This window comes from Calonectris borealis, chromosome W (assembly GCF_964195595.1).
Source record: "Calonectris borealis chromosome W, bCalBor7.hap1.2, whole genome shotgun sequence".
Classification (NCBI taxonomy): Eukaryota; Metazoa; Chordata; class Aves; order Procellariiformes; family Procellariidae; genus Calonectris; species Calonectris borealis.
The window spans coordinates 30826589-30851211 of record NC_134351.1 but is presented as its reverse complement, the minus strand read 5'-3'; the positions used below and the strand labels follow the sequence as shown (position 1 = coordinate 30851211).

The 24623-nt window shown below is 44.6% G+C and overlaps 1 protein-coding gene across 1 annotated transcript in view; it reads right to left on the bottom strand.

Annotated features, from left to right (window-relative positions):
• The window catches only part of LOC142075099 (E3 ubiquitin-protein ligase RNF38-like), a 342549-nt gene that overhangs the window by 182102 nt on the left and 135824 nt on the right, over positions 1 to 24623 (bottom strand). Inside the window, exon 2 of the mRNA XM_075136117.1 lies at positions 4585 to 4655. Within this exon, the coding sequence (XP_074992218.1) occupies positions 4585 to 4655 (71 nt within the window). The remainder of the gene's footprint in view (positions 1 to 4584; positions 4656 to 24623) is intronic.

Here is a 24623-nt window from a genome sequence, read left to right as displayed (position 1 = left end):
CATTTCCGAAACACCTTCATAGACACCTGGGCCAAAGAGCATGGCATTGAGTGGGTCTATCACATCCCCTATCATGCACCAGCCTCTGGGAAAATTGAACGATACAACGGGCTGCTAAAGTCTACGCTGAGGCCAATGGGTGGTGGGACATTCAAGCATTGAGATACACATTTAGCAAAAGCCACCTGGTTAGTCAACACCAGGGGACCTTTCAGTCGAGCTGGCCCTGCCCAGTCAAGACTCTTACGTAGTGTAGATGGAGATAAAGTCCCTGTCGTGCACATAAGAACTATGCTGGGGAAGACAATCTGGGTTACTCCTGCCTCGGGCAAGGGAAAACCCATCCGTGGGATTGCTTTTGCTCAAGGACCTGGGTACACTTGGTGGGTAATGCGAAAGGATGGGGAGGTCCGGTGTGTACCTCAAGGGGATTTGATTTTGGGTGAAAATAGCCAATGAACTGAATTTTATGATGTTAATTGTTATATGATATTGTATATCATCATTATTTCTATGGTTGCTATCAATGGTATAGCGGTAAAAATCACCCAGATTAATGAAGAATGAACTAACTCCGATGAAACCGAGCAAAGTGCAATGATGATAGAACCGGACAAGCGCAGCAATACTGGAAATGAGAACTGGCTTCAGGATGCAACAGTCCAACACCACACACCATCTCTCCAGCCCTGAAAGTCTGTTATGACAGATGGAGCCCAAATTCGTGGACTAAATGAACTCAATGGACATTTTAGGGGGATGGTCCATAGACTAAGGGAATGATATCTCTGTGTGTGTATATATATATATAAAAAAGGACAAAAAATGTGGTGGTGATTAATGGGAATGTATTGAAAAATGTGAGACCTAGGCATGACCTAAATGGTATAGAATAAGGGGTGGATACTGTCCCGATTTCGGCTGGGATAGAGTTAAATTTCTTCCTAGTGCTGTGTTTTGGATTTAGTATGAGAAGAATGTTGATAACACACTGATGTTTTTAGTTGTTGCTAAGTACCCTGCTAGTCAAGGACATTCAGCTTCCATACTACCAAGCAGAGGCTGGGAGGGAGCACAGCCAGGACAGCTAGCCCAGCTGGCCAACGGGGTATTCCATACCATGTGACGTCATGCTCAGTATATGAATGGTAGGCGTGTTCCAGGAAGTAGCGATCGCTACTTGGTTATCGGTCAGCGCGGGTGGTGAGGAATTGCATTGTGCATCACCCATTTTGTATATTCTATCATTATCATCATCATCATCATCATCATCATTATTATTATTTTCCCTTTTGTGTTCTATTAAACTGTCTTTATCTCAACCCATGAGTTTTTCTCACTCTTACCCTTCCGATCCTCTCCCCGTCCCACTGTGGGGGTGGGGGGAGTGAGCCAGCAGCTGCGTGGTATCTGGCTGCCTGCAGGTTAAACCACGACACCATGCAACTCAAAAAAAGTTATGTAGTCTTCTGGAATTTAAACCTTCTGTGTTTTCCCCCACCCTCCCAAACTTTTGTGACATGCCAAAAATGGAATTCTCAACTGAAATTAAAACATTTTTTTAATTGAACATACTTTTTTATCTTCCCTGATTTTTCTCTTAACCCAATCACTAATAAAAATATGTTCTTCACCATAATGGCAGAAAGGGAGGAGTGTTAAAAAGGAAGGAAGTTCCAATATGGAACTTGGTACATTAGTGTAGCTCTGAAAGGAATTTACCACTGCTTGCTCTTCTCCCCCAAGAATCCACTTGGAATATAGCTCACAAGGAACAAAAGAAATTTATGAATACGCAACATGTAAAAGGATCTAAAGAATCTTCATTTTGCTGCTTTCTACAAACATTACTACCAACAGATGTATTGGCAATGTGGCAAAACCTGTAGAATTATACTTACACTACAATTATAATTAATGCAGCTGGGTATAAAGCCTGTGCCTTTGTACATACTCAACCCACTTAGTCATCAATAGAACACTCCCATGAACCCCCCTGACAGTTTCTGCCTAGATGAGATAATTGACCAATTGATAAAGGACCCCCCTTCCCAGGCAGTCCTGGCTTCATGTTGATAAGGTAATCAATAGATTGACAGGAACTCCAGAGGCAATTCCTGCTTTGCACAGATAAAGTAACTGACCAATTGGTAGATTCTATTTGTATGTTTAGATATGTTTATTATTGGATAGGACAATAGTTAAGATGTACATAGTTAAGATAGTTTAATTATTCAATAGAAACTGATCATGCATATGCTAGAGCGGTATTGTAGAACCAGGAACCAGCTAGATTATGAGAATTTACAGAACGACAGTTTAGGGAGTCTCATCTGATCCAGCTGAAGATGCCATTACAAGGACCCTTGCAATTGAGACACCTGTCAACAGCCAGACAACAGCTGGCCATCCTGTTTGAGCGATTCCCCAAATGAGCATTACCCTATGCAGAAGACTGCAATAAATCAATTTCTTTAAATAGCACTCAGTGTGTGAGTATGCAACAGCACGCTGACTGTACAACTGAATCCTGACCACAGAATCTTCAACTCTAATACTTTTCTCTCTTCCACATTTCCACCATCTGTTCCACACTTCTGATGTATCACCTAGAAGTGACCTTCAACCCTGTCAAGTTTCCAAGACAGACAGGAAAGGCTTCCTATTGAAGAAGCCCATTACATAAGGCAAAGCTACAACATAATCCCTAACTTTCCTTGAAAATAGATCCAACACCGTAGAAAAAGAAAATAGTTTAAAGTAATTGGACTATTTTTTTCTTCCTTTTATAGTTAGAAAGAAGCTTTTCAGACCTTGGAAACACCATAAGGGAAAGTAACTGTCTTACTCTACCATAGTGTATTACTGCCAGGGCCCAGAGTGCACCAACAGACTCTGCAACCTCTTCCCCCCTCCCCACCAAGGGTTTGTCTGCCTGCACTCAAGGCCAGCTCTGACATAGCACAGTTGTGTAACCTGGCATCAGACTGCTGAGAAAGAGCTGGGAAAAGCCTCAGTGCAGGGGCTACCCCTTTCACTTAGGAGCTGCATTTAAGTTCAGGCCATTGGACCTTGGACCTTGCCTGAGCTACCCTGTAGGTATGCTATGTACACTTGTACCTGGCCATGTACTTTGATCCTGTCCTTGCCTTGCTGACTTGATTTCCTGGCTTGACCTTGGACCTGCCTTATCACTATGGCCTTGCTTATCACTGGACCATAACTGACCCCGGTCACTGCCACCAGACCTGCTCTGCTCTCCGTGTTCAGGTGCTACGAGACTGCACCCCTTGTTGTTGAGGCCATTGCCTCTGTCTGCCTTGCTGTCACCCTCAGCTCCCAGCTCGCCTGCTCTTGTGGAGCAGCCACTCTTGCTGCTCCCTGACAATGACCACCAAATCAACTGGAAACTTTAAATATTTTTTTTTACCAAGTTGTAACTAGCATGTTTGTCCAATATTTGAAAGATAACTAGACTCCAAATCTGGGCATACTTCGAAATTATGAAAAAATGCAGAGTCATTCTGAAAAGAAACTTGGTTTTGGAATGAGCTGAAAATGCTATAAACAAACTGAGTCTTAATTTATTCCACAAAGCACAAGGATTTGTGCGGTTATCAGAGCACTGACAGGCAGCTAGCATTCCAACTTCCAAGAAAGATTAATTAAATTTGACTAATACATGCCCTTTCCCAGGCTTCTCAAGGCAGCAAGAAAGCTTATTATACAGTGTCAAACTTGAAAATAATGTAACACATGTTACATATTGGACTAATGTTAATCAATTTGTGTTATTAAGGAGAGGAACTGTTGAGGAAAAAACACAAACAAGAACAGAAACATGAAAGCAAGTCTTGACAGTAATTCAACCTGAAAACTTTTCCCTTCTGTATTCCACACATATATTACTGATATATCATATATTACTGATATATCATATAGCCCACATATACATTACTGATATATCACTGCGAGCATGATCCCTTGCTAAAAGATTAGGAAAACACTTGGATGGCGCTAGATAGGATGATATTTTAAAGCTACAGTAATGAACAATAGGTTCCTGTCTGTAAAATCTAGAGTTGCCATCATCTCCAAATATAGAAAAGAAAGCCATTGCAAAAAAACTCTCAGCATTGTTAACTAGCTCAAACCTCAGAAAACACAAGTGATAGGAGTAAGACACGTTACTGTGCCTATCGTATTAACAATGACATTCCCTGCTCACTGCAGGGGGGTTGGACTAGATGACCTTTAAAGGTCCCTTCCAACCCAAACTATTCTATGATTTTTTGACATTGCCACTCTTTATTACCTGTGAGGGTAAAGCACAAATATTTAGAATAGCAAGGGAATGCAAGCAAGAAGAAAAATATGCTACAAGACAAATATCTTTTTAATCAACTAAAAAGATTGTCTTGAGTGAAGTAAGTACATGTACTTCTTAAAAAGCCAGAGAGATTTCAAAGTGTAACACTGAAAGTTAGCTACTGGGCCTGGAAAACAAACACTATTAGTACAGTAAAATCAACGTGATTCATAAAAAAATGCACCTTGTAAATGGAACATTTATGCAAACCTCACCTTGTCACTGTCATTGCTGCAAATATGATCTTGATGGATTGACTGGCATTGAAACGAAGTGCCAATGCTACCTACAAGAGAAGCGGGGGAGGGGAAGGAAAAAAATTCATTAAAATGAAAAAACAATTCCTATGAACACTAAAAATAAATATAGACAACTGTACCAGCCAGAAACTATTTTTACACGGCAGAGATATTTACTTGCCAAACATCTGTATCAGACAGCTCTTATATTCAAGACAATAAGCAGCAGAGAGACATTTTTCAGTGTGCCAGCAATAACTTCACCCAGATTATTTTTTTTAAATGCTTAAAGATAACAAAATTAGCTCTGGTTCATCAATCCAAAACAATCATATGCAGTAAAATACATATGCACAAACTTAAGTAAGGACTAAGCTGTACTGAACCAAAATAATTAGAAGCTGGGAACAGCTTTTGGCTAATGTGCAAATGAATACATGTACAGAGCCTGTAAGCTGTGGAAAAAAAGTCTCCCTCTTCCCACTGAGCAAAGACACTTAAAAAAAAAAAAGTAGAAAAAACAGTCTCATTTGTAAAGCTGCATTATTACATGGTTTCCTTGCAGAAGATGTACCTAAAGCTTTCCCCTAACAATTTCTAACTGTTTTTGAAGTTTTGAAATGTGGATAATTTTATTTTGTAATTTCACATACAGCATTTTTATACATCTTTGTGGTCCACATTGCTTTGGACCATAAGAGGACTGATCAAAGATCTTGTAAGAATGCTTGACAAAATACAGACCAGGCACAGGCAGAAATCATTGCCAGTGCAAGGTCTCCTTAGACACCTCTCCCAACACAGTTATTTGGAAAAAAATTTGCAATGTGTCATTGCTTATTGCCGTCACTACTTTAGTTAAACAAAAATTTATCAGACATTAAAATTGCTTTCAATATTTTTTTCTTGCTTTTAAAGTAGAAAGTCAAGAATCATATGTGAGCTTCAGTTAATTGGTGAGTACATTCACTGTGCTGTAAACTTATGTTGTTCAAGGACATGATCTTCAAAGTTAATTTTTCAGAAAAAAATTAAGCCCTCCATTTTCAAATGGAAAGAATGCTTAAGAGCATGTCTTTTGGTTATGCACATCATCCTCAAGTAATCCCATAGCTGTATTTTAGGAAAGAAAAAAATAGTCAAAAAAATTGGTAGAATCTCCCTGTTAGTCTGAACACCCCTCACGCATGATTTCACTACACTGAAATTGTTAAATTGTTACAGACTACTTAAGTAGTACATAAATGTAATAAATGGCCATTAAACCTAGATAGATTTTTGGCTTGAACCTAAAAAATTGATACCAGTTGCAAACTACAAAAACTGATCCAGCTGTCACAGCTTTTTTAAAACTGTAAGCATTTGTGCTCACAAGCAGGCTTTGAAGTGAATCTAGATTTCTGCGGTGGGTTAACATTGTCTCGCTGCCAGATGCCCACCAAGCAGCTCTCTCACTCCCTCTCCTCAGCAAGACAAGGGAAGCTCGTGGGTCAAGATGAGAACAGGGAAATCGCTCACCAATTACCGTCATGGGCAAAACAGACTCAACTTGGGGAAATTAATTTAATTTATTGCCAAATAAAAAAAGAGTAGGATAGTGGAAAAAAACCCCCAAAACCTAAAAGCACCTTCCCCACACCCCCCTTCTTCCCAGGCTCAACTTCACTCCTGACTCTTCTACCTCCTCCCTCCCACCCTGAGCAGCACAGGGAATGGGGGTTGCGATCAGTTCATTACAATTCGTCTCTGCCACTCCTTCCTCCTCACACATTCCATGCTCCACCGTGGGGTCCCTCCCACAGGAGATAGTTCTTCACAACCTTCTCCAACGTCGGTCCTTCCCACAGGCTGCAGTTCTTCAAGAACTGCTCCAGTGTAGGTCCCCCGCGGGGTCACAGGTCTTGCCAGAAAACCTGCTCTGTCATGAGCTCTCCACGGGCTGCAGCTTCCTTCAGGACATACCCACCTGCTGCGGCATGGGGTCCTCCACGGGCTGCAGGTGGATATCTGCTCCACTGTTAACCTCCATGGGCTGCAGGGGGGCAACCTGCATCACCATGGTCTTCACCATGGGCTGCAGGGGAATGTTTGCTCTGGCGCCTGGAGCACCTCCTCCCCCTCCTTCTTCACCGACCTTGGTGTCTGCAGGGTTGTTTCTCTCACATTTTCTCACTCCTCTCTCCCAGCTGCTGCTGCGCAACATTTTTTACCCTTTCTTAAATATGTTATCACAGAGACGCCACCAGCGTCATTCATTGGTTCAGCTTTGGCCCTCGGTGGGTCCGTCTTGGAGCTGGCTGGAACTGGCTCTGTCCAACATGGGGGCAGCTCCTGATCTCTTCTCACAGAAGCCCCCCCTTGCAGCCCCCCCCTTCCGCTATCAAAACCTTTCCACATAAACCCAATACAATTTCACAGGGTTTTCTATTGCTATTATTTTGGTCTATATGGTAAGGATGAAATAAGAATAGTTTTATTTAGGACAATAAATTTTTTCATGTAAATGTGGTTTTAAATCTTGAAAGCTTCACTGTTAATTCAAACATCGGTCATTATTTAGCTTCATATTCTTTCTGGTATTATTTACATGGGAATGTGTGCTCAGGGTACTGGAAATGGCAGAAGGGTTTTTCACCTTTGGGTACAGTAATTTCTGTCAAGACTAGGTTGACAGACACCCAAATAATTATCAGTCATGTGTGGCCAGTACAAAACAAAAGCGGTAGCCTCCATTTAATTCTTAGAGGAGATGCATGCACATTGCAAAATCCACTAAAACAACCCACTGCCACCTATGGTAAATTCTATGGAATTTAATGTATAACTGTTATATAAGGAGGAAATCATAGTTATAATTGTGGTGTAGCTGGGTATCAGGGCTGTGCTTGTGTGTATACTCAGTGGGCCTAGCCATCAGTTCCCTGGGTAGTCCAGGAGCTCCCCAGCTAGTCTCTGCTACATGAAACAATGAACTGACTTGAGACAAGGTGATTGACAACTCCTGGCCCCTTCACAGCAAAGCATTTGACTAATTGTTACAGGACCTCTCCCAGTGGGAAGTTCAGACAGTCCAGGAGATTCCCACAGGCAGCCCCTGCTGTGCATAGGCCAATTGATAGGCACTACTTATATGCTTCAATATGTTGATTAAGATCCTCGGTGGAGAATCTGGCAGTCCAAGTGACTCCCCCAAGCATTTCCTGCTGTAGAATTGACCTAACTGTACATAGATAAGATACTTGTAAATAGTCAGTAGAAACTGTTCCTGCAGATGCAGAAATGATCACGTAGGATAGTCTTTTGTACATAGTTAAGAGGAGATAATCAATAGCAATGGCTCATGCATGCATTGGAGTGGTCACGTAGGAGGAGCCATCTGGATTATAAGAATTCACTAGAAAAATAGTTCAGGGAGTCTCAACTGATCCAACTGAAGACATCGTTGCGAGGATCCTGTTGCCATCCAGACAGCAACTGATCAGCCTGTTAGAGAGATTTGATTCATGTGGTGGGTTAACCTTGGCCAGCAGCCAGGTGCCCACCCAGACACTCACTCCTCCTCCATAACAAGACAGGGCATGAAAAAACCTCATGGGTCGAGGTAAAGACAGGGAGATTGCTTACCAATTACTATCATGGGCAAAAAAAGACTCGACTGGGGGAAATTTAATTTAGTTTATTGCCAATTAAAAGAGATTTGGGCACTGAGAAACAAAGACAAAAATTAAAATAACACCTCACCCCGCTCTTTTCCCAGGCTCAACTTCATTCCTTCATTCCAGGCTCTTCTACCTGCCCACCCCCCCACCCCCAAGTGGCACTGGGGGGGATGGCGGGGTTACGGTCAGTACATAACAGTTCCTCTCTGCTGCTCCTTCCTCCTCACACTTTTCCCCTGTTCCAGCATGGGTCCTTTCCATGGGCTGCAGTCCTTCAGGGAAAAAAATGCTCCAGCGTGGGTTCTCCACAGGCCACAATTCCTATCAGGAGAATCTGTTCCAGTGTGGGCTTTTCCACAGGCTGCAGCTCCTTCAGGAAATATCCAGCTGCTCTGGTGCGGGGTACTCCATGGGCTGCAGTGAATATCTGCTCCAACATGGCCTCTTCCACAGCCTGCAGGGGAATCTCTGCTCTAGCGCCTGGAACACCTCCTCCCCCTCCTTCTTCACTGACCTTGGTGTTCCCTCTGCTGTTTCTCACTCTTTTTTCTCTCCTCTGCCTGTCTGGTGTTTTTGCCCTTTCTTAAATATGTTTTCACAGAGGTGCCACCAACTTTGCTGATTGTCTCAACTTTGGCCTGTGGTGGGTCCATTGTGGAGCTAGCTGGAACTGGCTGTGTCAGGCACAGCCTTTGACCTCTTCTCACAGAGGCCACCCCTGCAGCGCCCCCCCCCCCCGCCAAAACCTTGCCACGTACACCCAATACAATTCGTCACATGAACATTTTCCTATGCAAAATATCCCAATAAATTAGCTGGCTTTTTTAAACAAACACTCTCTCCATGAGCGTTTGTGCAACACATCCTTATTGTCAAGAATGATTAGTGTGGATCACAGCAGAAAGAGACAGCCAACAGATGCAGCAGTTTGTGCAGCAGATTCTGGGCTCTGCTTCTCTGACGTCTTCTTGAGATCTCCTTGAATTTCTGGGCACTTTGTCTGGGATCTGGAAACTCCTGGGAACCCTCAGAGAAACTTGAGGGTGCCTGCTGCTGTCCATTAAGGCTAAGGATAAGGTAAGGACAGCTCTAGCAGCTTCTAACAAAGTCAGCTTTCCTCATCAAAGGGTGCCTACAGCCTTTGTTCTAGCTGACCCCTGATTAGGGAAGGTCAAGGACCCTTTTAGCTGGTGCTAGGGAGAGGCCTATATAACAGCCAATACACAGCTCCTAGACTGTACCGAAGAAAGACAGCAACCAAGTGTGGCAGTTTGCATAGCAGGGCACCTAAAAACATGCAAGTGGTTGAGAAACAGTGCAAAGCATATATTATTAGCAGACACCGATTCTTAGAAGAGGAGAAAACAAGAAATAACTAAGAAATTGAGAAATATCAGATGTAATGTAGCCTAAAACAGTAGTTCTCCTCATCCCAGCGAGAATATAATATTGCCATCTAAACACAAAGTTATGAACAGTAGAAAAAACACTCTTCAGGTTGCTTTTTATTATTTATTTGAAAATCATAACTATTTATTCATTTTACCATGTGTGCTGGTTTTGGCTGGGATAGAGTTAATTTTCTTCATAGTAGCTAGTATGGGGCTATGTTTTGGATTTGTGCTGAAAACAGTGTTGATAATACAGGGATGTTTTCATTATTGCTGAGCAGTGCTTACACAGAGTCAAGGCCTTTTCTGCTTCTGTCCTGGTTTCGGCTGGGATAGGGTTAAATTTCTTCCTAGCGCTGTGTTTTGGATTTAGTATGAGGAGAATGTTGATAACACACTGATGTTTTCAGTTGTTGCTAAGTGCTCTCCTAGTCCAAGGACAGCTCCCATGCCTACTACTGAACTAGGTACACACCACCCCAGGCTGGGGGTGCACAAGAAGTTGGGAGGGGACACAGCTGGGACAGCTGACCCCAAATGACCAAAGGGATATTCCGTATCATATGACATCATGCTCAGCAATAAAAGCTGGGGGAAGAAGAAGGAAGGGGAGGACGTTCGGAGTGATGGCGTTTGTCTTCCCAAGTAACCATTACGCGTGATGGAGCCCTGCTTTCCTGGAGGTGGCTGAACACCTGCCTGCCGATGGGAAGTAGTGAATGAGTTCCTTGCTTTGCTTTGCTTGCGTGCGCGGCTTTTGCTTTACCTGTTAAACTGTCTTAATCTCAACCCACGAGTTTTCTCACTTTTACCCTTTTGATTCTCTCCCCCATCTCACTGGGTGGGGGGAGTGAGCGAGCGGCTGTGTGGTGCTTAGTTGCCAGCTGGGGTTAAACCACGACAACATGAATACACAACCTCTCTCTAGCAGAGGCCTTCAAAATCTACCTTCCCAGGCAACTAACTCATGAAAGGCTAAACTCTTCTGCAGCTTCAAAAGACTGTCATACGTAGTAACATATAAATATAAATTTGCCAGAGATATCCTGTTTCAAACCTCACACTGTGTCAATTCCATTCCTTATGAGCACTTAAATATAAGCAAAAAATATGGCATCCCAGAGCAGATGACAGGTCTATGCTCAATTTTTTTGGGGACCTATCTGCAATAGAAATGGGTGCCATATACCACCAGAAATCTCCATCTTCCCTTTACTATGAATGTGCTTGTACCTCTGTGAGATTTTGAGGCATCTAGTGATCTGGAACCTTTGAATTAGCCATCTCAGTGGGGGTAGGGAATGGAGATCAACAACTAAACCATCAGTGTGTTATCAACATTATTCTCATACTAAATCCAAAACACAGCACTATACTAGCTACTAGGAAGAAAATCAACTCTATCCCAGCCGAAACCAGGACACCCCAACAATACGACAATAGGGTGAGTGAGGAGAACAAGGAACAAGGCATTAGCATTTGGGCTCCAACCAGAGATTGTATTATACCAATGTGCTTCATCTGCAGTGACTACACTGTGAGCAGTCTTAAGTATATTCCCATTGTCACCCAACGCTATGGAGACAGGCAGGTTCTTTAGGGAGCCATGGTAGAATGAGGACTGGCCACAGAGTTGTGTTTATAATTAGAGCTTTATTATTACATAGAAATTTTAACAATCAGTGTAGCTTATTGTTATCTACAATTTCTAGCAGTTAGCGTAGCTTATTGTTGCGTAGAATTTTTAGCAATTAGCATAGCTTACAGTTAAACAGAATTTCTAGTAATTAGTATAGCTTTCTTATTATGTAGAATTTTTAGTTACATAGACTGTTCAGTCACCTGGACCCTCTGCAAATTGGGTCAAATTCTTAATAATCATTGCACGATACTATAATCATAATCTAGACTTAGACTTTACCTAAAAGAACATGAGTCATTCACTCAGTCATTGGAGGAAGAAGACAACAATGGAGGCGTCTCTGACCACCAGGGGATCATAGGTTTTGCCATCCAGTCTAAGTCCCACTTGTAGCTGCTTGATTTTATAGGTAATATCTCATGTGCTGTTACGCTTCCTTGTTCCGTAATGGGTGTCACCATATCTTGGCAACAATGTTGGTGGGCAAATGCTCTTTGCTCTTATCGCAATGCTGACAGTAGTTTTGCCTGTTCTATAATGGTGACAACACTGGTGGGCAAATGGTCTTATCACAATATTGAAAAAGGGGGCTGTTTGCCCAAGAAAATGGCATTGGTTATGCTAACCATATTACTAGGTGTCAGGAGCAGGGGATACCGGTCACACCCATGCTGATGTAACACTTGGATCCCTACCTCTCAGTGTGTATCTAGGTCTCTTAACAGTTTTGTGATGCGTGTGTCTAATTCTGCTTAGCTTTGGAGGATACTATTTAGGTATCCCCCAACCTCAGAGCCAGGTACTGTCCATTGAATACTTTCTTTAGACAAGTTTTTCACATCCACCTGTGTGAATACTGAGGCATGATAAGTGCAATTACCAATTATAGTCATAATAGTGTTGGTTTTACGTTCTTGCATGGGCGGAAACGAACAAGTTCCATCTTCCCACTCTACTGGTAGACCTACAGATTACACAGAGACGCCCGTTCCAATTAGTGGTTACAAATTGTTTTTCTCTAAAAGATATAAGGGTACAAATATAATGAGTTCTGCTATTTATACAAGTCAGGCACAATGCGGGGTTCTTGCGTATATCCATTTCTATTCTGGTTTAATCATAATATCTTACCATTCGCTATCACATTTTAAACTTTCATATACGCTTGCTTAACCTTCAATTCTCTCAACTTTTAACCACTTAAGTACAGGTAACATTTAGCTGGTTTTCCTTCTGTTTTAAACTTTTTACCTTCTTGATACCCCCTCTTAGTTTTCTTTTGTTAGTTACATATTTGTTTAAAAGAATATTACTGAAACCAACAATTTTATCACTGGGTTTGGTTGTTTCTTTTCAAGTTGCTGTTCTTCAAAGGATCACCCAGTAAAACAAAACAAAAAGATTTACAAAGGCCATTAAGTTGTTATACTTTGGCTATAACTGTGACTGCTGAAACTATTTCATGGGTCAGTCTACAAGACACCAGGCCTGCTGGTGACAGATGGGGTACACCTGTCTCAAAGGGGGAAAAGGATCTTTGCACAGGAGTTAGCAGGGCTCATTGAAAGAGCTTTAAACTAGATTTGAAGAGGGAAAGGTATAAAACCAGGCTCCCTAGAGATAAGCCTGGGGGCGGCATGCCAATGTTTGAGGGACGGCGTGCTAGCGAGGTCCTTCGGTCTGCCATCTCAGTGGAGGTAGGGGATGGAGATCCATGCGGCAGCAAAGATGCAAGGGTTCTTGATGTGTTAGAAACCACGGAAGCGCCTGAGAACAGTCACATAGGAATTAGGGCTTCTCCTCCAAAAAAGGTGGCAGGATCAATAGCCCAACCGAAGCGCATCTACACCAATGCACGCAGCATGGGCAACAAACAGGAGAAGTTGGAAGCCATTGTGCAGATGGAAAGCTATGACATAGTTGCAATCATGGAAACATGGTGGGATGACTCACACGACTGGAGTGCTGCAATGGATGGCTATAAACTCTTCCGAAGGGATAGGCAAGGAAGGAGAGGCGGTGGGGTAGCCCTGTATGTTAGGGAGTGTTTTGACCATCTAGAGCTTGATGATGGTGATGAAAGGGTCGAGTGTTTATGGGTAAGAGTCAGGGGAAAGGCCAACAAGGCAGATATCATGGTGGGAGTCTGTTATAGACCACCCAACCAGGATGAAGAGGCAGGTGAAATATTCTTAGAAGCAGCTGGGAGAAGTCTCACGTTCGCTAGCCCTTGTTCTCATGGGGGACTTCAACTTACCAGAAGTCTGCTGGAAATACAATACAGCAGAGAGGAAACAGTCTAGGAGGTTCCTGGAGTGTGTGGAAGGTAACTTCCTGACACAGTTGGTGAGTGAGCCAACTAGGGAAGGTGCCCCACTGGACCTGTTGTTTGCGAACAGAGAAGGACTTGTGGGTGATGTGATGGTTGGAGGCCGTCTTGGGCATAGCAATCATGAAATGATAGAGGTTTTGATTCTTGGAGAAGTAAGGAATGTGGTTAGCAGAACTGCTAGCTTGGACTTCCGGAGGGCAGACTTTGACCTGTTTAGGGGCCTGGTTGACAGAGTCCCTTGGGAGGCATTCTTCTGAAGGGCAAAGGAGTCCAGGAAGGCTGGACATTCTTCAAGAAGGAAATCTTAAAGGCACAGGAGCAGGCCGTCCCCATGTGCCGAAGGACGAGCCGGCGGGGAAGAAGACCGGCCTGGCTGAACAGAGAGCTGTGGCTGGAACTCAGGAAAACAAAGAGAGTTTATGACCTTTGGAAGAAGGGGCAGGCAACTCAGGAGGACTACAAGGATGCCATGAGGTTATGCAGGGAGAAAATTAGAAGGGCCAAAGCCCAACTAGAACTTAATCTGGCTACTGCCGTAAAAGACAATAAAAAAATGTTTCTATAAATACATTCACAAGAAAAGGATGGGCTAAGGAGAATCTCCATCCTTTATTAGATGCGGGGAGAAACATAGTGACAAAGGATGAGAAAAAGGCTGAGACACTTAATGCCTTCTTTGCCTCAGTCTTTAATAGTAAGACCAGTTGTTCTCAGGGTACCCAGCCCCCTGAGCTGGAAGACAGGGACAGGGAGCAGAATGAAGCCCCCATAATCCAAGGGGAAATGGTTAGCGACCTGCTACACCACTTAGACACACACAAGACTATGGGGCCGGATGGGATCCACCCAAGGGTACTGAGGGAGCTGGCGGAAGTGCTCGCCAAGCCACTTTCAACCATTTATCAGCAGTCCTGGCTAACCGGGGAGGTCCCAGTTGACTGGAATTTATCAAATGTGATGCCCATCTACAAGAAGGGCCGGAAGGAGGATCCGGGGAACTACAGGCCTGTCAGTTTGACCTCAGTGCCGGGGAAGGTTATGGAGCAGATCATCTTGAGCGCCATCACACGGCACGTATGGGACAACCAGGTGATCAGGCCCAGTCAGCATGGGTTTATGAAAGGCAGGTCCTGCTTGACTAACCTGATCTCCTTCTATGACAAGGTGACCCACTTAGTGGACGAGGGAAAGGCTGTGGATGTTGTTTACCTGGACTTTAGTAAAGCCTTTGACACCGTTTCCCACAGCATTCTCCTGGAGAAACTGGCTGCTCACGGCTTAGACAGGTGTACTCTTCGCTGGGTAAAAAACTGGCTGGATGGCCGGAGCCAAAGTGTTGTTGTGAATGGAGTTAGGCTTGGGGAAGAGCGGCTTGAAAGCTGCCCTGCGGAAAAGGACCTGGGGGTGTTGGTCAACAGCCGGCTGAATATGAGCTGGCAGTGTTACTAAAGTTTGTTAATGATTAGTTGATGATTGAGTGCTGCTAAACACATATAGTTCCTAAGATATAAACCCTTGGATGATTTTCCTTTATATGTTTCATCCGTGTAACGAGTAATAAAGTGAACCTTGCCATCGAATTCTGTTAGGTCGCACCTTTATAAATCTCTATTAAAATCACTTTCTGCTAATACCTTTGATGGTGATTCTTTAAGCGGCCTCTAAACTTAGGAGGCAGGGCCCCTCTAGTTCTGGTCATAGTATCCGTTTCTCACTTCTTGCAAACGCGAGTCAAGAATTCCTTCGTTACAATCCAAAGTAAGATCAGCCCTTCTACTCTGTCTGCGGAACTGTTCACTGGAAACTGGACCGTCGTGAGACAAGTTTTTACTGAAAACTGGAGCAGCATTTTTCCTGAGAGAACCCCCTTGTATGATTGGTTTTCCTTGCAACTCACGTACCCGTGCCTCTAGGGTCAAGGTAGGTTTTCCATGCCACTGCCTCATGTCCTCTCCATGGTCACGCTGGGAAAACCACAGGATGCCCCATGGTGTGTACCTTCCATATCCTCTCTCTTGAGCAGAAAAATGCTGACTCCTAATGGCTGAGATACTGGTCCATACAGGTGGAGAATAGGACATCCTATTCGAGTTGCTGGACCTCCCGGAACAGTGTCTCCACAGCCGAGACAAGGCAGGAGGAGACAGTTTCTTCGTATTCCCGGAGTCTGCCAACCACATCATCCACCATTGGTGCTTCTTCCTCTTTCCAGCACAGTACTGCCGACGAATCGGCATACGATGCTGGTGCGCTCCGTACCAACTTCCGCCACATGGGTCACGTGCGCTGAACAACTTCTGGATCTTTGGGTACCTGCTCGTTGTCCAGGTCACTATAAACCACCTCCAGCATGGCTAATTCTCTCAGGTACTGGATACCTCTCTCCATAGTGGTCCATTTGCCTGGGCGATATATAACTTCTTCCTTGAAGGGATACCTTTCCTTCACGCCTGACAGCAGTCACCTCCAGAGGCTGAGGGCCTGTGTCCCTTTTCCAATTGCTTTGTCAATGCCCCCTTCCCTAGCAAGGGATCCCAGCTGTTTGACTTCCTTCCCTCTAATTCCAGGCTACTGGCCCCATTATCCCAGCATGGGAGCAGCCAGGTGACAATATGCTCGCCTGGACGACGGCTGAAATCTTTCCGCATATCTCGCAACTCACCCAGGGACAGGGATCGGGTGGTTTCCGTCTCGTTTATGAGTTCTTCCCCTTCCTCCTGCCCTCCTCGTGATGGCCCTGCTCTTCCATCATCCCTTTCTAAACGACCTGACTTTCGCTTCCAAGATTTCCTCTTACGTACAGGGGCGACGGATACCAGCAAGGGTTGGTCCTCTGGTTCAGCCGCAGTGCTCGTTGTGGGGGTTGGAGTAGCCGCAGTGCCCGTCGTTTTGTCATCAGATCCGGAGACCTTCTCTCCCCCTTGAGGGTTCTGAACAGTGTTGAATAGGGCTCGGTAGGCATGGGCCAGGCCCCAGCACGTTGCAGTAATCTGGGTCTCTCTGGAATTGCCAGCGTGACAGCATACGTTTTCCAAATATTTTACTATTTTTTCAGGATTCTGCACTTGTTCAGGGGTGAAGCTCCAAAACATTGGAGGTGACCACTGTCCTAGGCACTCGCCCATACTATCCCACACACCCTGCCACTCATAACTATCCAGCCTCGGGGCAGATCTCTGGGGGGTATTCTTAAATAGTTGTTTAACCTTAAACAAGGCCTGAACCACATTCAGGAGACATAGCAATAGGAACACGCTGGTTTGAACATCCCAAGGATATTCAAAATCCTCAAGAGCTATTGTAATCAGCCTGGAGGAGAAGGGGAAGGTGAAGGAAACTGTCTCCCCTGTAAATTGGCTCTCCGAGGAGAAGGGGTAAAAAGTGTAATTATTAATAGTTTCCCAAAGATAGCTCCCGAAGAACAGGAATGATGGCAGTGCTGAGTACAGTCTCCTGACCAATAATTTTATCATAACATAAACCAGTGTCACACAGTATAGCAAAGCAATGACCTTAATCCATTTCCCAGAGATGACCAACCCCACATAAAAACTGATAATCAGCAGTATAGACAGCCAGTAAGGTGCTACAGACCAAAACTCCAAGAACACATCCAACAACTCTGAGAGCAAATAAACCAACATTGTGACCAGCGACTACTAAACTGATATAATGAATGCTTATAACAAATTTGTTTTATCACGTTTGGGTCAGATGTGTCGTTATCTCAACCCTTCGTGCCCCACGTTGGGTGCCAAAAAGGACTGTCGTGGTTCAACCCGGCAGGCAGCCAAACACCACGCAGCCGCTCGCTCACTCGCCCCTCCCCCAGTGGGACGGGGAGAGAATCGGAAGGGTAAGAGTTAGAAAAACTTGTGGGTTTAGATAAAGACAGTTTAATGGAACAGAAAAAGAAGGGAAAATAATAATGATGATGATGATGATGATGATGATGATAGAACATACAAAATGAGTGATGCACAATGCAATTGCTCACCACCCGTGCTGACCGATAACCAAGTAACAATCGCTACTTCCTGGATCACGCCTACCATTCATATACTGAGCATGACATCCCATGGTATGGAATACCCCGTTGGCCAGCTGGGCTGGCTGTCCTGAATATGTTCCCTCCCACCTTGTGTACCTAGCTCAGTCAGTAGGCATGGGAGCTGTCCTTGGACTAGGAGGGTACTTAGCAACAACTGAAAACATCAGTGTGTTATCAACATTCTCCTCATACTAAATCCAAAACACAGCACTAGGATGAAATATAACTCTATCCCAGCCGAAACCAGGACAATTGCCTCTGTGAAAGAGTGATTAATAATGCAAAGAACACTACAAAGTTTCAGAAAACTGGTTATCTCTACTTCCCCGTTCCTTGCTGACAGGAATGGCGGTTGTCAGTAGTCAGGGCGCTGAGCATGATGGTTCCGGCCACGCAAGCTTGGTCTCAGGCATCCCTGGAGGTTCTCCAGGGTCGGGCGTCCCTAAAGATAGAGTTGTGCCACTCCCCTTTGGGCTGAGGTGGATGAGTTTTATGAGGTGGAGAGACTCTTCCAGGTGGTTTTATCTTTACTGGTTGGTGGACCACTCTGAGCTGTTGCTTCTTGATTGATGTAGTGAGTTGCCAGGCGAACATTCTTGTATAAGTTTACTTCTGCTATTTCTGCCAATTACACTTTTTTTCCCCATAACACCTCTCTAATTGTGCTTTATCTAACAAAAGTTACATCCCTAACAACTACATAGCAACATCCTGAAGGTCAAACCGTGGGCCTCTGACATCACCCTAATTACTCGAGTGATGTCAGCTCTGTCCCCCAGCCAACTCCCCCCAGTTTATATACTGAGCATGACGTCATATGGTATGGAATACCCCGTTGGCCAGTTTGGGTCAGCTGTCCTGGCTATGCTCCCTTCCAGCTTCTTGTGCACCGGCAGAGCATGGGAAGCTGAAAAGTCCTTGACTAGGGAAAAACACCACTTAGCAACAACTAAAACATCATTGTGTTATCAACATTATTCTCATACTAAATCCGAAACACAACACTATACCAGCTACCAGGAAGAAAATTAACTGTATCCCAGCCGAAACTGGGACAAACCTATGTTGGCTGTGCCTGATGATTGCATTGGTCTTTAAATGCCTTTCAACGGCACCCAGTATGATCTTCTCCAGAATTTTTCCAGGTACTGAGGTTAGACTAACAGGTCTGTAGTTTCCTGGGTCTTTTCTCATGCCCTTCTTGTAAACTGGAATAACATTGGCTAGCTTCCAGTGAGCAGGGACCTCCCCAGACTTCCAAGACCTTTGGCAGATGATTGAGAGGGGTCCTGCCATAACATCTGCTAGCTCCTTCAGTACTCTGGGATGAATCCCTTCAGGCCCCATGGGCTGTCAACCAGCACCCCCAGGTCCTTTTCCTCTGGGCAGCTTTCTAGCCACTCTTCCCCAAGCCTGTAGCGTTGCATGGGGTTGTTGTGACCCAAGTGCAGGACCCGGCACTTGGCCTTGTTGAATCTCATACAGTTGGCCCCAGCCCATCGATCCAGCCTGTCCAGGTCCCTCTGCAGAGCCTTCCTACCCTCAAGCAGATCAACACTCCCGCCCAACTTGGTGTCTATCCATTAGAACATAGAGTATGGGCCCAAAAAAATGGGAACAAATGGCAAACTATTGATGTTGATGCATGTGTTGTGCGAGAACAACAGGGATTTATTTGTGAAAGCAATACCATTAAGGCCCAAGACATTTGTCTTGATACTAGACAAAATGTTTGTCATTTTGAAATACATCCTGATGAAACCCCTGAAACTGTACTTATATATGTTGGAAATGGATGTGTTTGCATGAGAACTCTTTGTGATTCTATATTTACAGACAACACCACTGTGGAAACATCTAACCACTCAAATAACTGTATTTGTAATTTTACTAAGATTATGGGATGCGACTTCAACTATTCAGCTCCTGTTACAACCCATCAGTTGCTACAAGCTATACATCTTGTCAAGATCTACTACCTACCCCCATTGGAATGAATCTTACATTAGTATGAAAACTGTTACAACATGATGACCTGAGTCAATTGCTAAACTGGATTCAAAACAACGGACAAAGAACTCTGATTACGGTCCATCATGATGCAGCGAAGATACATCATGTCCTAGAAAAGGTAAAGAAGGATGGAGAACATCACTGGTGGGATGTTTTATTTGGATGGTCACCAACAGCAACAGGAACTTTGAATCGGGTGTTACATCCCATCATAATTTTACTAATTTCTATTGTGCTATGCTTATTGTTGAACGTTATTCTATGTGTTAAAGTGTGGAAGATAACTAAACAAATGGCACTAATACCAAAACCTCCTTGCATATATAACATCGCTTAATTGTATTTAACAAAACCTTAATGATTAAGTATACCAACCAAAATTTCCCTGAAATTACAATTAGAATATGGCATTGATCTGTTTATAAGCACAGAGGCAAGAGGCGACCACACCGCCACTCTGTGATCAAGATGGATTGACTTTAGTCACGGGGTGGATTGTAGTGGTGTATTTCCTCCCCCCTCTCCTAGGCCACTTGTTGATCTCAGAAATCTCCATGAGACCTTGGCCTTGGTGTACTGAGTCTGGCTATTGAGTGCTCCTTGACCGTATCAGAAACTCTGCATAGCTGAGGCTGGGAACATACTCCTACTGCCTGGCCCAGGTGTCCAGTAGAACAACACTGAAACCTTGAGAATTTTTTAGTAATTACCACCTGGGACTGTGGCCAGGATGGAAATTTATGGATGACTAAAGCCAACCATCTTGCGAACCTGTAGAAGGTGGTCCTAAGTGAGGCCCTTTGAGCTCTCCTGGACCGCAGCGGGCTGCGCCCAGCATCTTCCTCTGAAGGGGATGCCTCTCAGAGCTCGCGACCTCTCAAGTCTGCAATATTCGGAGGACCGTCGCCGACCTGGGCTGAAACTCTTCACTCCTCGAAGCTCAACCCTTCACCCGTTGAGAAAGAAATGCCTAGACATTCGACGTGAATATTTCTTCACTGAAATCGAGGGGAATTTTTAACAGGTATACCTTCTGTACATATATATATATATATATTTCTGTCTGTCTGTATGTGTGGACTAATAGTAAGCATAATCTGTAATTAAGTCGTGATTACAGTAGACTCTACTAACAATTATTTTGTAAATATTAAATTAATTAATGAATAAGTGCTACTAAAGTTTGTTAATGATTAGTTGATGATTAAGTGCTGCTAAACACATATAGTCCCTAAGGGTTTATAAACCCTTAGATGATTTTCCTTTATATGTTTCATCCGTGTAACGAGTAATAGAGTGAACCTTGCCATGGAATTCTGTTAGGTCGCAGCTTTATAAATCTCTATTAAAATCACTTTCTGCTAACACCTTTGATGGTGATTCTTTAAGCGGCCTCTAAACCACTCATTCGCAACAACTGGGCAGCCCAAGGTCTATCAGTATTATTAAAGACTGAGGCAAAAAAAGCATTGAATGCCTCCGCTTTTTCTTCATCCCTATTTGTCAGGTGACCATCTTCAACAAGTATCGGTCCAATGTTTTCTTTAGACCTCCTCTTGCTATTAACATACTTAAAAAAGCCTTTCTTGCTGTCTGACACAGCACTGGCCAGTTTCAACTCTAGTTGAGCTTTGGCCTTTCATGTCTTCTCCTTGCATATGCGAACCACGGCTCTGTAATCTTCCTGCAAAGCCTGACCTTGCTTCCAGAGATCATACAATTTCTTTTTCCTCTTGAGCTCTGTTGCGAATGAGTGGTTTTGAGGCCGCTTAAAGAATCACTGGCAAAGGTATCAGCAAAAAGCGATTTTAACAGAAATTTATAAAAGCGTGACTTAACAGAATTCGATGGCAAGGTTCGCTCTATTACTCATTACATGGATTAAGTATACACAGGGAAAATCATGTCAGAATTGTGTTTGAATGATTTATAGAAAGACAGAGAACAAAAAGGGTAAGGAAGACCCTCCCGTTGAGTCACGAGGTTCAGAGTAGACCCCCCCGCCCTCCAAACTCCTTCTCAGAGAGGAGTCTAGGTGCGGCTGGATCTACCCCTAGTCTCAGACCTGGTCAACGGTTTATGCCTAAGGGATTATATGTGTTTAGCAGCAATTTAAAGTTCATTTACAGTTTTAAGGTAGATCATAAGATTTTGACAGCACTTAATCATTGACTAATTTAACAGTTACAAGGCGAGCTAATCAAGTTTACTACAATTACTGAAGTGACTTGATTACAGATTATGCTTATTACTGGTTATCTAAATCAATACACACAAACACACACACACACACAAAAGATCTAGATCAATTCACACATAAGGGCCCAAGGCTAGATAAATTTATAAAGGCCTAAAGCTAGATACATTTATAAAGGTATACCTGTTAAAAATTCCCCTCGAGTCTCGTGAAATACTCAGGTTAAATGTCTTGGCATTTCTCAATGGGCGAAGGGTTGAGCCCTGAGGAGTGTCTCGGCCGAGGAGTGTTTCAGCCCAGGTCCCAACGGTCCTCCGAATATCACAAACTCGAGAGTTTGCGAACTCTGAGAGGTGTCCCACTCAGAGGGAGACTCGGCGCAGCCCGCTGTGGTCCAGGAGAGCTCAAAGGGTCTCACTTGGGACCGCTGTTTATAGGTTTGCAAGATGATTGGCTTTAGTCATCAGTAAATTTCCATCCTGGCCACTATCCGGGGTGATCCGGGATAGTAATTATGGTATTGTTCCACGGTAACCATGGTATCGTTCCACTTGAGCTATGATCCAGGTAGGGAATGCTTCAGGGCTGTCAGAGACGACAAATTATCCCCTGCTCTTGTTCCATACCTTGATCAGGTAGCCGGTGTTCCTGGTACGATCAGTGTCGCTCCCCACCTTAGCCATGCAAGAGTGCCTGGTCAAGGGTCAAGGGACGCTCAACCGCCCAACTCATTACACAATGTCGAAGGCCTAACAGGAGTTCCTGAGATCGTAGAGTGGCCCAGGGGAAGGGGGGAAATGCACCATCACAAGCTCCACGAGGAGTTCCCTGTTCAGCCAAGCTGGTCTTCTGCCCCGCTTGCTTGACTTAGGACACTGTCCTGGTTCCGGCTGGGACAGAGTTAACTTTCTTCCCAGTAGCTTGGGGGGTGTGCTGTGTTTTGGGTTTGGTATGAAAGGAGCGTTGATGGCCCATTGATGCTTTGGTTGTTGCTGGGTGGTGCTTGCACCGGGCGGGGGGGGGGGGGGAGCACAGCTGGGGTGGTGGACCCAGCTGGCCAATGGGGTATTCTATACCATGTGACATCATGCTCAGTATAAAAACCAGGTGTGTGGGGGGACTCGCCCCCCGTTTGTGACACGCGGTCGGCGGTCGGTGAGCAGTTGCATTGTGCATCGCCTGCTTTGTGTATTCTGTTATTGTTGTTGTTCTCATTGTTATTATTACTGTTCTACTTAGTTTTATTTCAATTATTAATCTGTTTTTATCTCAACCCGGGAGCTTTCCTACTTGTGCCCTCCCAATTCTCTCCCCCATCCCACCGGGGAGGGGGTGATCGAGCGGCTGCGTGGCGTTTATTTTTGCTGGCTGGGGTTAAACCACGACAGTCCTTTTTGGCGCCCAACGTGGGGCACGAAGGGTTGAGATAACGACAGATTATTTAGAGCATATTAAGGAATTTATATCTGGTAACATATTCGTTTGTTCTGCACCATGCTCTTGTTTTTACTGTACCTGTTAAAAATTGGAGTTGGGTTTTGTAGTCTGTTGTGCTCTGCCGTGATTAATGATGTTTTGCCTGGGAGATTTGTTACTAAAACGCTGGCATTGGGGGTTATTTGGTATTTGGGATTCGTAATGAAGCCGTTTCTGCATTTCGGGTACCACCTCATGGAGACCATTAGCAATTATACCTTTTCCTCCGAGAGATTTTTTATGGAGGAAATAGAGAATGGCACCCTCGCTACCTTCATCTCCTTTGTTAAAATAACTTGCCAGTACCTTGAACATCCCTGGGTAGTTAAGATACATCTCTTGGTACTCCTTGGGAATATTGTTGCGGTTTTATCCAAGGTTAGTAAGCAATTTAAGAATGTCATCCAGAGATCTGCCCCAAGGCTGGATAGTTATGAGTGGCAGGGCGAGTGGGATAGCATGGGCAAATGCCTAGGGCGATGGGCACCCCCAGTGTTCTGGAACTTTACCCCTGAACAAGTGAAGAACCCTGAAAAATTAGTAGAATATTTGGAAGAAGTATGCTGTCACCCTGGCCATTCCAGGGAGACGCAAATCACTACAATGTGCTGGGGCCTGGCCCACGCCTACCGAGCCCTGTTTAACACCACTCAGAACCCCCAAGGGGAAGGAAACGTCTCTGCAGCTGATGACAAAGCAACAGGCCCTGTGGCTACCCCACCCCCCAGGGCAAGCACAGCGGCTCCCTCACCCCCCAGGGCAAGCACAGCAGCTACTCCGCCCCCTGCGACAGAGAACCAACCCATGCCGGTATCAGTCGCCCCTATACAAAAAAGAAAATGCACAAGAAAATCAGCTCGTCTAGTAAGGGATGAAGATGAACCAGGGCCATCACGAGAACAGGAGGAGGAGGAGGCAGAACCCGTAAATGAGATGGTGACCACCCGATCCCTATCTCTGGGTGAGCTGCGAGATATGCGAAAAGACTTCAGCCGTCGCCCAGGGGAGCACATTGTCACCTGGCTGCTCCGATGCTGGGATAACGGGGCCAGTAGCCTGGAATTAGAGGGTAGGGAAGCCAAGCAGCTGGGATCCCTTGCTAGGGAAGGGGGCATTGACAAAGCAATTGGGCAAGGGGCACAAGTCCTCAGCCTCTGGAGGCGACTCCTGTCAGGTGTGAAGGAAAGGTATCCCTTCAAGGAAGATGTTATATGCCACCCAGGCAAGTGGACCACCATGGAGAGAGGTATCCAG